The sequence below is a fragment of the Equus quagga genome, chromosome 19 (assembly GCF_021613505.1).
Source record: "Equus quagga isolate Etosha38 chromosome 19, UCLA_HA_Equagga_1.0, whole genome shotgun sequence".
In the NCBI taxonomy this organism is placed as follows: domain Eukaryota; kingdom Metazoa; phylum Chordata; class Mammalia; order Perissodactyla; family Equidae; genus Equus; species Equus quagga.
This window is the reverse complement of record NC_060285.1, coordinates 11,741,224-11,755,641: the sequence shown is the minus strand read 5'-3', so window position 1 is coordinate 11,755,641 and position 14,418 is coordinate 11,741,224. Positions and strand designations below refer to the sequence as shown.

At 57.2% G+C, this 14,418-nt stretch overlaps 1 protein-coding gene across 10 annotated transcripts in view; it reads right to left on the bottom strand.

Moving 5' to 3' along the window:
* TMPRSS6 (transmembrane serine protease 6) overlaps nucleotides 1-14,418 on the bottom strand; it is a 47,288-nt gene extending 32,870 nt beyond the window's left edge. For 8 of the 10 annotated variants that reach the window (XM_046646828.1, XM_046646825.1, XM_046646826.1 and 5 more), the window contains exons 1-6: nucleotides 14,232-14,417; nucleotides 8,477-8,673; nucleotides 3,764-3,897; nucleotides 2,572-2,639; nucleotides 1,801-1,985; nucleotides 1,514-1,555 (exon numbers count right to left, since the gene is read on the bottom strand). In XM_046646828.1, coding sequence (XP_046502784.1) covers nucleotides 1,514-1,555; nucleotides 1,801-1,985; nucleotides 2,572-2,639; nucleotides 3,764-3,897; nucleotides 8,477-8,672 — 625 coding nt within the window. In that variant the 5' untranslated portion in view covers nucleotide 8,673; nucleotides 14,232-14,417. Of the gene's footprint in view, nucleotides 1-1,513; nucleotides 1,556-1,800; nucleotides 1,986-2,571; nucleotides 2,640-3,763; nucleotides 3,900-8,476; nucleotides 8,674-14,231 lie in introns of those variants that run through there. The other 2 variants (XM_046646831.1, XM_046646832.1) reach the window with 2 other exon arrangements.

Here is a 14,418-nt window from a genome sequence, read left to right as displayed (position 1 = left end):
AGATGATAGGTAGATAGATGATAGGTAGATAGATGATAGGTAGATAGGTAGATAGATGATAGATAAGTAGATAGATACATCCATATATAGAAAGATAGATGGTAGGTAGATGATATATAGATAGGTAAATAGATAGATGATAGACAGGTAGATGGGTAGGCAGATAGGTAGATAGATGATAGATAAGTAGATACATAAATATATATATAGTACATAGATGATATTTAGGTAGATAGATGATAGATAGGTAGACAGGTAGGTAGGTAGATAGGTAGGTAGGTGGGTAGGTAGATAGATAAAAGATAGGTAGATAGATGAGAGATAGGTAGATGGGTAGATAGACAGGTAGGTAGATAGATGATAGGTAGACAGATAGATGGATGATAGATAGATAGATACATACATACACAGATAGATGGTACACAGATGATAGACAGATAGATAGATAGATAGATAGATAGATAGATAGATAGATAGATGGATGATAGGTGATAGATAAACAGGTAGATAGATGAGTTTCCCGTGTTCTCCTTTGAACAAGCTTTACCATCCTACAGCTTCCTTCATTAATGAGTTATATAAATCTTTGGCATGCTCACAATGCCTTTGCATGAGAATCATGATTTTAACTATTTGAAAATTACACTTTGACCCCATCACCTCCATCTGCCAAGAAAGTAGGTATTTGACAAGCCAGATGGGACGAGACGATGGTCAGAGAAGGTATAACCAGGATTTAAACTCTGCCTTCCTCACTGAGAGGGGGCTGAGACCCCAGGCCCTGCCTCAGCTCTCAGTACAAACTCTAGGTGGTATAGGAAGAATCTGAGAATTTAGGAGCTTGTGCTCAGGGCCACAGGGTACAGTAGCCCAGGTGGCGCACTGCACATCTCCAGGGCTCACCAGTCACACAGACCCAGTGTGGACAGTACTCCCTGCCATTGGTCAGCATGGTGGCCCTGCCGGTACTTTGCTCCCCAGGGCTCAGCAGGAAGACTGTGGAGCCTCTTGGAGAAAAGCAAACCGACTCTAGCAACATGGCTCTGGGGTGGGGTGGGAGGAGAGGGCAGACTAGCCTGGCTGGCTGAGGAAGGAAAGGGTGGAGGGAGTATCCTTGAATGTGACAGAAATATCTCCAAAAGACCAAGTTTTCAACCCAAAGTGGCTGGCACACCTCGAATTGGCAGGATTATTTTCTACCCGCAGTGGAAACGGCATCTTGTGGGCACACCGGATCCAATGATAGAGAAATCGAGTCACATTTATGCACAACGAAACTGCTTTTCCCTCTCACATCCCACACAGGCAACACACACACACTCCTGTGCAAGACACACACACACGCGTGCTCACAGGCCCCAAGCCTTGCTCAGGACCCATCAGACATCCCCTGGGTGACTCCAGGCCAGCGCACCCCGCACCTGCCACAGAAGCCAGGTAGCCCCTGACAATGGACCAAGCCAAGAAAAACACCAACTCAAAAGGGAACAGAGAGAGCACAGAAGCAGCATACCCAGCGTGGAATTCAGGGCAACTAGGTCTTTCACGCTGGCTTCTGTCAAAAGGAAACGAACAAAGAAAGAAACAAAGACAAAAACATAAATAAATAAAAATGAAATGAAAAATGAAAATAAAAATAGAAGAGACCCGTCAGAGCCAGCCAGTCTGAGAGTGACCCTGAATGCCGACCCTCCGCCCCGCCCCGTCCCTCGGTCCTGGTTCCTGGGTCATGCAGGGGGCCACCCTGGGGGCCTCCCTAGGCCTGCCAGACCATCCCATGTTCCCCCTCCCAGTACTGACCCAGGAGCACCAGGCCCTCGGGGTCCAGCTCGTACTCAGCCAGGTAGGGAGGGGGCGCCGAGCTGTTGGCCGTGGACAGCAGCTCCTCCACCAGCAGCGCCCGCACCACCTCGGGGCTCAGCATCGGCCGGCGGTGCTCAGGGATTTGGAGGATGAACCAGAAGAAGCAGGTGAAAGGTCCCTCCCTAAGGCAGGCAGAAGTGAGAGGGGCTGGCGGGGCCTGAAGTCTGGCCCCCACCCAGCCCCCTGCCCCTGCGGGGAGAAAACCAAGCGTGGCTCATGCGTGTTGAGCGCTTACTACCTCCCAGGCCTTGTGCTCCATCTTCAGGGGAGCCTGCTAACAACCTCAGAGTGAGGCGCTCTCAACATGCCCATTTTACAGATGAGGACCCAGAGGCCCAGGAGGTTAGATCGATGGAGCAGACCGTGTCGTAAGTGGCAGAACCAGACACGAGCGGGACAGCTGGGCCCCCCCTCTCTCCCACCCGCCCACGGCCTCACGTAATACATGCCCTTGACAAGCACGTCGCACCAATGGTCTACCGGAATCCTTCCCACACCACTGCGCCCATTCTCCAGACGAGGAAACCAAACTCAGCGAGCAGTTGGGGCGGGGGGGCGTGGGTACATGCAGGAACCAAGTTTCCTCTCCATGCTTCAGTTGCCCCACTTTTAAAAACAAGGGCATTGCCTCAGAAGCCTACAGCGTCCCCTCTCACTCTTTGAGTCCGGGGCTGTAGCAGGGGCTGGTCGGGGGCTGGGATGACTCACCCAAAGGAGTAGACGGAGCTAGAGTTGTAGTATGTGCCCAGGCGGGTGCTGGCAATGAGCCCCTTGAGCTAAAAGGAGGGGAAACAATGGCCCCCTCTGACCTGGGGATGCCCTTCGCCCCTGCCCGCAGCCCTGCTTGCCAGAGGCTTGCCCGTGGGCCGTGCCAGGAAACAAACCTCACACTCACTCCATCTTCATCCCCTCCACCTCCGCCCAGGCGCTGCCCTCCATCCCCCCCCGCCCCGGCTCTGGCCTTCACCGACCACCAATGGCCTCTCTCCCCCTGGCCAAAAGTCACTCCTCAACCCCGAAAAGCCCGCTCAGCTCCTGAGTCCCCTCCCCGCGCCACCAGCCACGGGAGCTCAGCTGGTTGGTTTTGCACACGTTCGACCACAGCGCTGATGGCAGGATGGAACGGCGGGGTGTATGCTTGGAAAGCACGTCGAAGGGCACACAGAGAATGTCCTCATTACCTCATTTCAACCCCATGACAACCCCACTTTACAAAGGAGGAAAGAGAGCCTTGGGGGGGGTCCCCCAGACGCAGGTCCCGAGTCAGGGACATGAGGCAAGTGGCTTATTTGGAGGTGATTCTGGGGAAGACAGTGGGGGCGGGGAAGAGAGACAGGAAGCGGGCAGCCCCTCTGGCTGTGAAGGAGCAGGCAGAGCTGTGGGCAGCTGAGGGCTCGTCCAACAGGCAGACAGCGGGGGGCCTCCTCAAAACTGCCCCCTAGAGCCAAGGAGCCGGGGATTCTTTCCATGCACTCCACCTCCCGTGGCTGAGGGCCGCTCCTCGAAATAACTCCTCGGCACTTCCGGCCTGCCCTGCGGGGCAGGGCGCGGTCCTGTGGCCCAAGAGCGGAAGATGCTGGCAGCTGAGGCCCATCCCCAGGGCAGTAAGGAGGGAGGCCAGGAGGGTGGGCCCCGCCAGCATCCCCACGCTGCCCTAACTTTCCTGAGGTCGTGCTCCTACTAAGCGGCACAATCAGGATTTAAGCCAAGTGACTGACCCCAGAGTCTGCTAACTTTCCCACCACCCTGTGTCACGTCCCCTCCCATCGTGCCTGGAACAGGGCTCTGCTCCCAGGGAGTGTTCCAGATGGACTGACCAACCGGCCTGACCTGCTCCGGCTCTGGCCCTCTCCCTCCTCAGCCCCACGTTCCGTCCCTGCATCCCGCAGTCCTTCCGTACCATCTTCTGGGCTTTGGCGGTTTCACTGCGGAAGGCACTGGACTCGCGGCGGGCGAGGTCCTGGGAGAAGTGGCGATTGAGCACGCGGAGGCTGCCTGAGTACACCTGGCTGACGGTCACCTCCGCCCTGTACCCTGCCCAGGAAGAAACCGGCAAGATTAACCCAGGGCGCAGACAGGGAGGGCTCCTGGTTCCTCTACGCCTTCTCCTGCCACCCGAACCCTCGGCTCAGCCTCCAGCGTCTTGGGCCTCCAAGGCACCACCATCATCATTGTCTAGGTCATTGTCATCATCCTCATCCAAGGTTTATTTAGTGACACACTGGCCCTAAGGTGCCAGGGAGAAGAGAGGCCCACAGATGGGTGGTGTCCCAGGCAGAGGCGGATGCAGTGACCAGTCCAGGACACGGATGACATGGGGGCCACATAACCCAGGTCAAGTTCGTGGATTAGCACCTCTATGAATCTTCTACTGACCAGGTCGTCCAAGTTGCATGCACTATGTAGGGTATGACAGTAACCAAGAAAGATGTGTCCCCCCGTGCGCAGCTGACAGTAGTGGGTAAGTCAGGTGTTACCCCGGTAACCACACAACATGAGGATCCATCTGGGAGGAGCACCTTCAAGGAGAGGCACGAGATGCTATTGAGGGGACATGACCAAGAAACTGGGCCTGGGCCAGGATGACCCTCCAGCTGAAATGGGAAGAGTGGAGTATAAACTGAGATGACAGGGAGGGAAGTACCTTCAGGGCAGAAGGAATAGCATATGCAAAGACCCTGGGGCAGAGGGATAGTGGTAAGGACCAGGGCTAAAACCTGTTTGGCTGGAGCAATCAGATATGGGGAAGGGCAACAAGAGGCCAGGACTTCAGCAGGGTACGAGTTTACCCAATGAACAAGAGGAACCTTGAAAGGTTTAAAATCAAGGATGTGTCATCAGATTTCCGTTTTGCAAAGACAGTTTTTGGCTGATGTGAAGAGAACAGATTCATAGCCCTGACTTTATACCCCTATTCATTCATTTACTCATTCATTCAACAAATATTCATTGAGAACCTGCTATGCATAGGAACTGACCTAATGCACTTGGGAATATAACAATGAACAAAACAATAAATGAATAAATAAAGCTGTCCTTAAGAGCTTGTAGTCCAGCAAGAAAGACAGACATAAACAGCAAGCATAGTATACAACATGTTCGAGGTGTAAGTGCTGTGGAAATCAGGGCCCAGGGGTGAGCTGCAACATGGAAGCCAGGGAAGAAGGTGATGGTAGCAGCTACGTGGATGTTGATCTATAGAAAGAGCGTTCTAGGCAGTGGGACCAGCAAGTGCAAAGGCCCTGAGGCAGGAGCTTGTCTGGCATGTTTGAGGAACAGCAAAGAGTGAGTGAGGGGAGAGCAGGAGGAGATGAGCTGGGGGATAAGAAGTGCATGTAGGGCCTTGCAAGCCCTGGGAGGACTGTGGTTTTACTCCGAGTGAGATGAGAGCCGTGGGAGGTTTTAAGCAGAGAAGTTAGATGATTTGATTCGCTTTATAAAACAATCTCTTTGCTACTGTGTTGAGAACAGGCTCTAAGGAGGCAAGGGCAGAAGCAGGGAGCCCAGTGAGGGGGTCCGTCCAGGGGAGAGTAGTCCAGGAGAAAGGTGACGGAGCCTGGACCAGGCTGCACAGCAGAGGGCGTGAGAAGCGACTGGAGTCAGGATATTCTGGGGCTGGAGATGACCAGGTTTGCTGGCAAGTTAGGGCCAGGGTGTAAAAGAAAGAGTAACAGGGAGTAACTAGAAGGATGAAATGGCCACAGACTGGGAGGTGGGGGGCGCAGGTTTGGAGGAAGTGATGAGAGTGGCCTGCTGAACCGTGGGGTCTGAGATGGGCCCTTGGACATCCTGGTGGAGAGGCCCCAGTGACAGAGTGGAGCTTGAGGGAGGTGCCCAGGGGCCAAGGCTGGAAACACAAAACTAAGAGTCTTCAGGGTCTAAAAGCATTTAAAGCCAAGGGCACCGGAGGAGAATCTGAAGGGAGTGGGCCGAGGGAGAGAGGAGGGGAGCCCCGCGCCCAGCACAGGACACGCAGGAGAAGAAGCAACCATGAGCTGGGGTTGGGGGGGAGGGGGGTGGAGAAAATAAGGGGAGCCCCAGGAGCCAGTGAGGAGTGGGCTTCAAGGAGAAGGGGGACAGGCGCCTGGTCAAGTGCTGCCCATGGGTCAACGGGTCAAAGGCAGTGAGGACTGAGGACTGGCCGTTGGGTTTAGCAACATGATGACTGGCGACCTTGACCAGCCCTGTTCGAGCTGTAGGGGAAGGGGGCGGGGAGCCAGGATGGAAAGGGCGCAGAGAGACCAGGGGTGCAGAGTTGGAGGCAGCAGCTCTTAGAGACTTCTCCTTCAGAGAGTTTGCTGCAAAGGGGGCAGAGAAACGGAGGAGAAACAGAGGGATTTGGTGCGGGAGCAATGGGAGCACGCTTGTACACTGAGGGTGACACCGCTGGAGGAGAGAAGGAGCATTGCCAGAGCCCCAGCCGCCGCGTGGGCAAAAGGGGTGCCTCCTGGGAGGGCAGGCGGCTTTAGCCGGGGAGGGATGGCCCAGCCGCAGGGACAGCGGGGAGGGCAGAGCACCGGGGTGCAGCTGGGAGGACGTGGTGCTGGCATCCACCAGGCTTCTTTTCTGAGTGGTTCCGTTTTCTCTTTGACGCAGGTGGCAAAGCGGGTGGAGGTGAGGGTGGGAGGTTTGGGAAGAAAGCATAAAACTCGCCCAGGAGAGGGAAAGGACAGGGGAAATACCGGCAGGCAGCATTGAGGGCCCTGCTCCAAGAAGAACGTACCCCGGGCCCAGGGCTCCTCGGCGCTAGGAAGCCGGTCCCCACCCCTCTCCTCTCCTGGGCCCCTTTCTGGGTCAGGCTGCCACTCAGCCAGTCCTTCACTCCTCACTGGGCTTCTCCCGCTCCGATGTCATAGGTCCCAGCCTGGCCCCGGGTGGGAGGAACCCTTCAAACATCTCCTCAAGTGCCTCCTCCACCCTTAATCCCTTTGGGGGATGGGGGGTGGGTTCCGCAGTTGAGGCTTTGGAGCGCTCACCCCCTGGGTCCTCAGCCCCAAGGAGCACCCACCCCTGGGGGTGATTTACTCCTGGAACTTAACTAGGAGAAATTAGACTCTGCAAGAGAGACAACTGGCAGGTGAGTTCCCGGGCCTCCAGACTGACGCTCCGAACTCTACCCTAAAGACTATTTATCCTGAAGCCTAAGGAGGCCCCGGCAGCCCCGCACTCTTTGGGGCGCTCTTTGGGGCGCTGGCTTCCTGCCGGTGGTGAAATACACACAGCTTCCACTCCCTGCCCATGTTGCTCAGCTCTGAGCACAGTCCATTTGAGTCACAGCAGGCGGCCCGCATCTGACCCGGGCCTCCCAACAGCATCAGCAGGGGCTGCTCCAGACCACCGCCTCCCTGGACCCCTCTGGAGCTGGGCCCTTGCTGATCTCCCTGATAACTGCCCCAAAGGGGGTCCCCATTTCTTTCAACGGGCCTGAATTCCACCAGGAGATTTAGCCAGTAAGAAGACTATCTAACTTCCACAGAGTGTTTAATGGGAAGTCTCTGATCTCTTGAGCAGGGTGGGTGGCCCTTGCTGTGGCTGCCTGGCCTCAGCTCCTCTGTCCTAGCACCTGGTGTGCTTTAAGGCGAGGGCGGGGTTTTCTCCAGAGCCCAGCTCAGAGCTGGAGTACAGGAGGTGCTCAGTACTGAATAAATAAATGAATGAATGAGTCTTCTAACACTACACGAGAGCATTCTCACAGGCCCCATCTACTTTGGTTTATCCATTACCTCCCACCCCCGAGAGCTGAAGGAATGAGGTTTGGTGTCCACTGGTTTCAGAGAGAGACATAGTAGATACTCAAGAGTGTTCATTGAGTGAACGAATGCATGCATGAAGGAATGAATGAATGCATGAAGGAATGAATGCATGCATGCATGAATGGAAGGATGGACGAATGGACCCAGAACATGGGCCAGTTGCTCCTAGGGCTCCAGGCGACTGACTGAGGCTATGATACCAGAGAGGGCGGCCAAAATTCAGGACAGGGGAGAGGCCCTGAGCTCTGGACACCTCAGGCCCCCCATCACTGTGTGCTGAATTCCACATGTGCCGAGCTGGGTCTGAAAGCCATCTGTGTGATGGACACCTCCTGGATGCCTGAGTCCTGTGTCCTCCTCCCCTCATCCACACTCCTGCTGGGCCCTGGAGACCCAGAGGTGCTGGAGCTGTGGTCCCTACCCCGGACGAGCTCCCAGGTTGCGCTCAAGTGAGCAGAGGCATTAATTGGTGCCAGGCACCACTGGTGCCAATGGGCCCCCTCTCACAGAGCCAGCTGGCTCTGAGCCCCAGGGCAACCCAGGAGGGCTGCAGGCAAGGGGAGGCAATGTTTACATTCCTTCAGTTTATCAGTTCACGAGAACTGGGCACGCTGAGAAAGCACTCCTTCCACAGTGGGTGGGAGCTGGGGGCACTTGGCCTGGGGCCCCAAGACCTAGCATGGGGATGCAGCAGCACTCCCATCTCACAGAACAGAAAGGGAGACTCACAGAGACAATGTGCCTTGCCCAAGGTCACACGGAGTTATAGGCATCACTGAGCTTGGATCTGCCCTGCTGTGCCCCCCACAGCCACCCAGAGTCCTCCCCAGGTGCCTCTCCAGGGGGGCCCATGCGATTACCTAGGAAATACCAGAGCAAGACCCCCACGGAAACCAGCACGACCAGGGCCAGCCACAGGGGCGCCAGGCGGAGGTAGTCTCGGACTTTTCTCTTGGAGTCCTCAGGGGCCTTGAACATCCCCTCCGGCTCTGCGTCCTCGCCGTCGCCTCCATCGCTCTGCCCACCAGTGGCTTGGGGGGCCTCGGCCATGGGCATCCTGGTGGAGAAAGAGACCAGGGCTGGAAACCATCTGGCATTTGCAAGGGAGCCTTTGCTGGATGCCAGCGATGCATAGAAGTGAGACAGCACCTCTGCCTTTTGGATGGGAGGAAAATAACACCGGGGGGGCAGTGACTGAAAGTGAGAGCTGAGCCAGCTTCTAGTGGGGGAAAGCGGGTCCCCGAGCAGCTCGCCCCAGAGGGCAAGTGGCAGAGCTGGATTCAGAGCAGCTCTGGAGCCCCCACCTTTGCTCCCGCACTACCCTCTCTGGGGTTAGAGGACAGATGCAGGTCTCAGAGCCTGGACCCTGCCCTACAGAGGCTGTACCTACATGGGGAATGGAGCACACAGGGTGCAAACTTCTGTACACCAGCTCCTCTCGCCCTTGGCTTCCCTTCCACTGGGCCTGCTTTTCCTTCTTCCTGGGTCTCCACAATAGAGTTTCTGGTAATACTGATGCAGTGAATTCACTGCACCAGCCCCCCAAGGCCTGGAGAGAGCCAGCCCTTAGCGCCAGCCCTCCTGTCTCCCCACCCACCAGAAAGCCTCTTAGGGGCAGAAGACAAAAATGAGTATTTGTTTAGTGTCTACAGAACACATTTCACAGGTATCACCTCATTCAAGCCTCTGGTCCCCCAGGGATTTGGGGAGCACCGTCACCATGCATTCTTCTTCCTCTGGCCCCCTCTGTGTGCACACTTCACGTGTATTATCTTGCTGAAACCTCCAAGCACCTTTCAAGGTTCTGCACCCATTGGACAGATGAGGAAACTGAAGCCCAGAGTGTTTTAGCAACAACTCAGTCCAGGGTTTTCCTGGCTTCGTTTTCCCAATGTGAGTTGAATATCTGGCGCTCTCTACCAGCCCCATTTTACAGATGAAAACCCTGACGCCCGGAGAGCCTAAGCCACTCGCCCAACGTCACACAGCAGGTGAGGAGGGATCCAGCCCAGGGTCTGACTCCCTGCTCCTTCTGCTACTCTGGGCTGCTTCCTGTGAATGAGCTGTTACTTAACAGATAACCATTTAATAACAACTGAATGTCATCCCCCTCGGTGCCCCCGGCCTGCAGCTCTGTTGTCAGACCCCCAAGCAAACTTCTGAGTGTTATTGGCTTCTCAGGCAGGTCCTCGCACAGCACAGAGAAGGCCCTTCACCCCCCTCCCCGCCTACCCGCAGAGCAAGGATTCCAGAGCACTGAGAAGCCAGTCTCCCATTACTGCATCCTTAAATGCCGCTGGGCCTTTCAAATGCATCCCAGATGGGTTGGAGGATGGATTCCCTTTGGGCTGTGCCTTGAGTTTTCACACCGTGAGTTTTCTGAAAATGGGGCCCCTCAGTGATGCTCAGAGTCCTCCCAGCTGGATTCAAGGGCCCCTGGCCCTCCTTCCCACTTTCCTGCTCCCTGCCACTTCTCTTGGCATTGTTGCCAGCCAAGGATGCCTGCTGCATCCAGCCACAGTGACCCTCTTGAGTGGGCCCCATCAGACATAAGGAAGGGAGGGACTGCTGGTGACTCTCCACTGGGCCTGGACTCCCCTCCACCCAGTAACCAGAGGACACCCATATGTGTGGGGCAGGCCCTGCTGGGGCCAGAACCAAGGATGGTCAATATCCTGCAACAGGCGGGACAGCCTGCCCACTTCCCAAAGTGTCCCAGCACCCCTGCTGAGAAACTGGCCGTCCCCAGAAGCTGAGTGGGGTGGCTGGTTTGGGGAGAGCCCAGGCGATCGGCCGGCTCCACGACCTCTCAGCCCCAGGTCCATTCTCTCTGCCGCAGGTGGCCACACCCCTCTTTTACTCTTGAGTCTGGATCACCAAGGAGCTATTTCGGGGTGACTCACAGAGCCGTGGGACCCAGGGACCCAGAGGTGACAATAGTTGACATTTATACGAACTGTCTCATGGAGCCTTACACAGACCCTGTGGGGGTAGGTTGTCTTATTATCCCCCTTCTACAGATGAGCAAGTTGAGGCACAGAGAGGCTGAGCAGCTTGGCCAAGGTCACCCAGCTGGTTAACAGCAGAGCCAGGCTGCAAACCCAAGCCCTTTATCTTCAGAGGAATGCCCTAACCCCTGTGCTCTACTGCCTTACACCTCATCAGGTGCCGAGGGGGAAACCGAGGCTCAGAGAAGGTTGTGAGTCCATGAGAGGAGGCAGCAAGAGAGCAGTCCGGGGTAGGATGGTCAGGGAGGCCTCCCCCTTCCTCCCCCATCCCGCACGCCACGCCTTCACTCTGTGGATCCCGCCTCCCTCATAAACGCCCCTCGTGTCTGTCTGGGAAGACCTTGAGCATCACAGAGGGGGCCCATTTGCAGAACACTCGCTGTGTGAAAATCCAAGATTAGACACAGCCCCGACGGGGGGGCAACTCACCTGGGCTCCCCATCGCCTCCCACCGGGACCCCTGGACCAGCATCCTAACTGGGCTCCCCGCCTCCCATTTCCTCCTCCGGCTCCTCCTCACGTTATCACCAGAGAGCTCTCCCTGGCCACCTCCAACCGCTCAGCTGCTCAGAATGCTCTCATGGCTCCCAGCCACCTCCAAAGCCCTTGCCGTGGCGCCCAAGACCCTCCATGGCCAGGTTGCTGCCCACGCCCCCCGTGGCCCTAACATCCATGACGCACAGCGCCCTGCAGGCCCACGAGACCCCACTTTGTGCTGCCACACCCTCTGCCTGAAGGACTGCCTGAAGGACCCTTAAAGGCCAGCTCCAAGGCCACCTGCCAGGCGAGGGGTCTCAGGGCCCTGGGTAGTAAGTTGCCTCCTCCTCTGGGCAGCCCTCGGTCAGATCAACAATCTGCCTGGCTTTTGGCCTTGTGTCTCTCCCCCAGAAGGAAGTGGGCCTGTGTCTTACTCAGCCCTGCCCCCCACAGAACCCAGCCCAGAGCCTGCCACCCAGATGAATGAGCCCCCAGACTCTCGGTGCAGTGCTCTCTCCTACATCTCGCTGCCTCCAGGAAGTGGGACTCGTGGGGCTTGCAGCTGGGGCGCAGATGATGGGGTCAGCCTATCGAGTCCTCGATTCAGTTAGCTGGCCACCCCATTTCTATCGGCACCTGCTTGGTGCCAGGCTCGGTGCTGGGGACGGGGCACACTGGTGAATATAAGAGACCTCATTCCCACCCTCTTGGGCTGACAGCCCAGCAGGAGATGGACGATGGTGACAGCTGACAGCTGTGAAGATGACCCCACCATTCCTGTCTTTTACTATCACAACGGCTCCTCCGTTGTTCCGAGGGTCCAGTTCATCACAAAAGTCTGTGGCTCTACCTTCCAACCGTCCCCAGAACCCAACCCCTTCATCCAGGTCAACATCATCTGTCACCTACCTGCAGTAGCCAGTTGTCCGGCCACCCTCACTAGCAAATTCCCATACAACCACCAGGGTGGTCCCTTCACCATGTGCCCTGCTCACAAGCCTCACATGACTTCCATCCACCTAGAACAGAGCCTGAAGCCCTTATCACAGCCCACAAGGGCCCATGTGACGTGGCCCCTGCACATCCTTCTGTCCTCTCCCTCCCTCTGCTGCAGCCACACCAGCTCCTTGCCAGACCTTCAACATATCAAGTACATGCCACCTCAGGGCCTTTGCACTTGCTGGTCCCTCCACCAGGAACACTTTTCCTTCAGTTTGCCTCATGGCCTGTTCTTTTACCTCCTTTGCCCAAATGTTCCCTTTTCAAGGAGGCCTTCCATGACCACTCCCCACCCTCTGCTGCACTTTTCTTCACAGCACTTCTCGAGATCTTTCTATACTTATGTGTCCTTTTTCTGTCTCTTCCTGGCTGTTAGCTGCACAGCAGCAGGGGCTTCATCGTGTTCACCGCTGTGTGTCCTGTGCCAAGAGCAGAGGCTGGCACTCAACACAGTCACGCGCCACACAGCAACATGTCAGTCAACATTGGGCCACATAGACAATGGTGGTCCCATGAGATCAGTACCATATAGCCTAGGTGTGGAGTGGGCTACGCCATCTAGGTTTGTGTAAGCGCACTAGATGATGTTCACACAATGACATCACTTAACAACGCAGCTCTAAGGACGTGCCCCCGTCATTAAGTGACGCAGGACTGTGGCTGTTGAACGAGTGACCGCTCAGGTCCCAGTTCCTTCCCACGGAGCTGGAACGTGCTTGTGCCCGGAGGCCTGGCTGACTTGGCCTGCTCCTTCCTCCCCTCTCCCTCTTCTCTGGTCGCACCCCGGCGACACTAGACTTCTCAGTTATCAATTCTAATAACGAAGATGGCAGGAAACTTGGACAGATCAAGGGCTTTGCCAGCGCTGGGTGAAGAGAATGGTGTGGGTGGCTTCTTGAGCCCAGCGGGTTCCTGCTGACAGCCTGCTTTCGGCGCCCTCCCCCTTCCGCCTGCACTGCCACCTCCTCACGCGGCCCCATCACCCTCAGCCCAGCTCCCGCCTGCTCCCGGCACGTCTCCTCTGCAGCGCCCTGGGCCTCCCTGGGCAACTGCAGCTCACCTGGGGGCATCCTCTGTGCCCTGATGGGGAGCCCTGGAGGGAGGGGCTGGGTGTGCCCCACCCACCACAGGGGCCTGAGGCTCCGCCCCTTATCCAAGCACTGGGACTCCCAGCCTGCTCCTCACTCCCTCCTGCCCTCTGACCCTTGGAGGGTCCCTGGTCTGCCCCTGGAGCTGAGCTCGCTGGGGCGGGGCCACCCCTCTTCCAGCCCCGTGCAGGCCTCCGCCTCCGGCAGCCTGCGACGTTTGCTTTGCTGTCTTTACTTAGTGCTTGAGGAAACTGAGGTACAGAGAGGTGACTTCCCTGAGATCACTCAGCCAGGCTGGGCAGGGCAGAGTGGGGCAGAGCTGGGATTCTGACCCAGGACCTTTCAGCGAGGCCAAAGGGCCTCGAGTAAATCCTCTCTACAGCCACTTTCTGTGTCCCCGAGTGTGGGGACAGTGGGTGAAAGTCCCCACCACATGCACAATCACATTCATAAACTCACACACAGGTATACACACATGGAGACACACATCTATCCATGACACACACACTCATCGATGCATGCTTGCACTTCATACACACTTGCACACACTCATGCACACACACACGCTCGGCCGGCCGTCTTTAGCCCTGAGCCTGTGAGCTCAGCGTCCCGCAGTGGGTGCAGCGTGGGGCTCTGGGCCCGTTCCCCACATCCAAACCCAGGTCGGGGACCTGGATCTGGAGGGGGCAGTGTGTCCAGCCCTGGCGAGTGAGGGTGGGATGGTCAGCCCAGCAAATCGGGCCTCTCCCAGCCCTGTCCCTGCCCCAGAGCCCCCAGGCCCCACCCGAACGCCAGGCCTCCCAGCCCCCCGAACCTGCGGCCCCTCAACTGCCGCTGTGCCTGTCCCCACACGCGGCCTCGCTCCACCCCGTCCTGCCCCCACCCCAGCCCCATGCACCCCTCGCCTTCTGCTCAGCCTTCCCGCTCCGGCCTCCGAGCAGGGCAGATGGCTCAAGCCCTAGGGAGCCAGGCCGGCGACCAGGGTGGACACTGCCACCACGTCACTCATGGATCCCAGTGCCCCGGCCCGGAGGCCCCCTTACCTTTGGGAGTGGCAGGTGGGTGCCAGGCCTGCACGCAGGCCTCAGAGCCGCTGTTTGTCCAGGCCAAGGTCTCCCCTCCCCCACCGGCCGCAGGGCTGGATCAATGGCCTGGAGCCATGGCAGGGGTGCCTGGCCCTTGTCCCCTGTGGCCTGTGGCCTCAGGCGCCATGGGCCTCCTGCTGGGCCG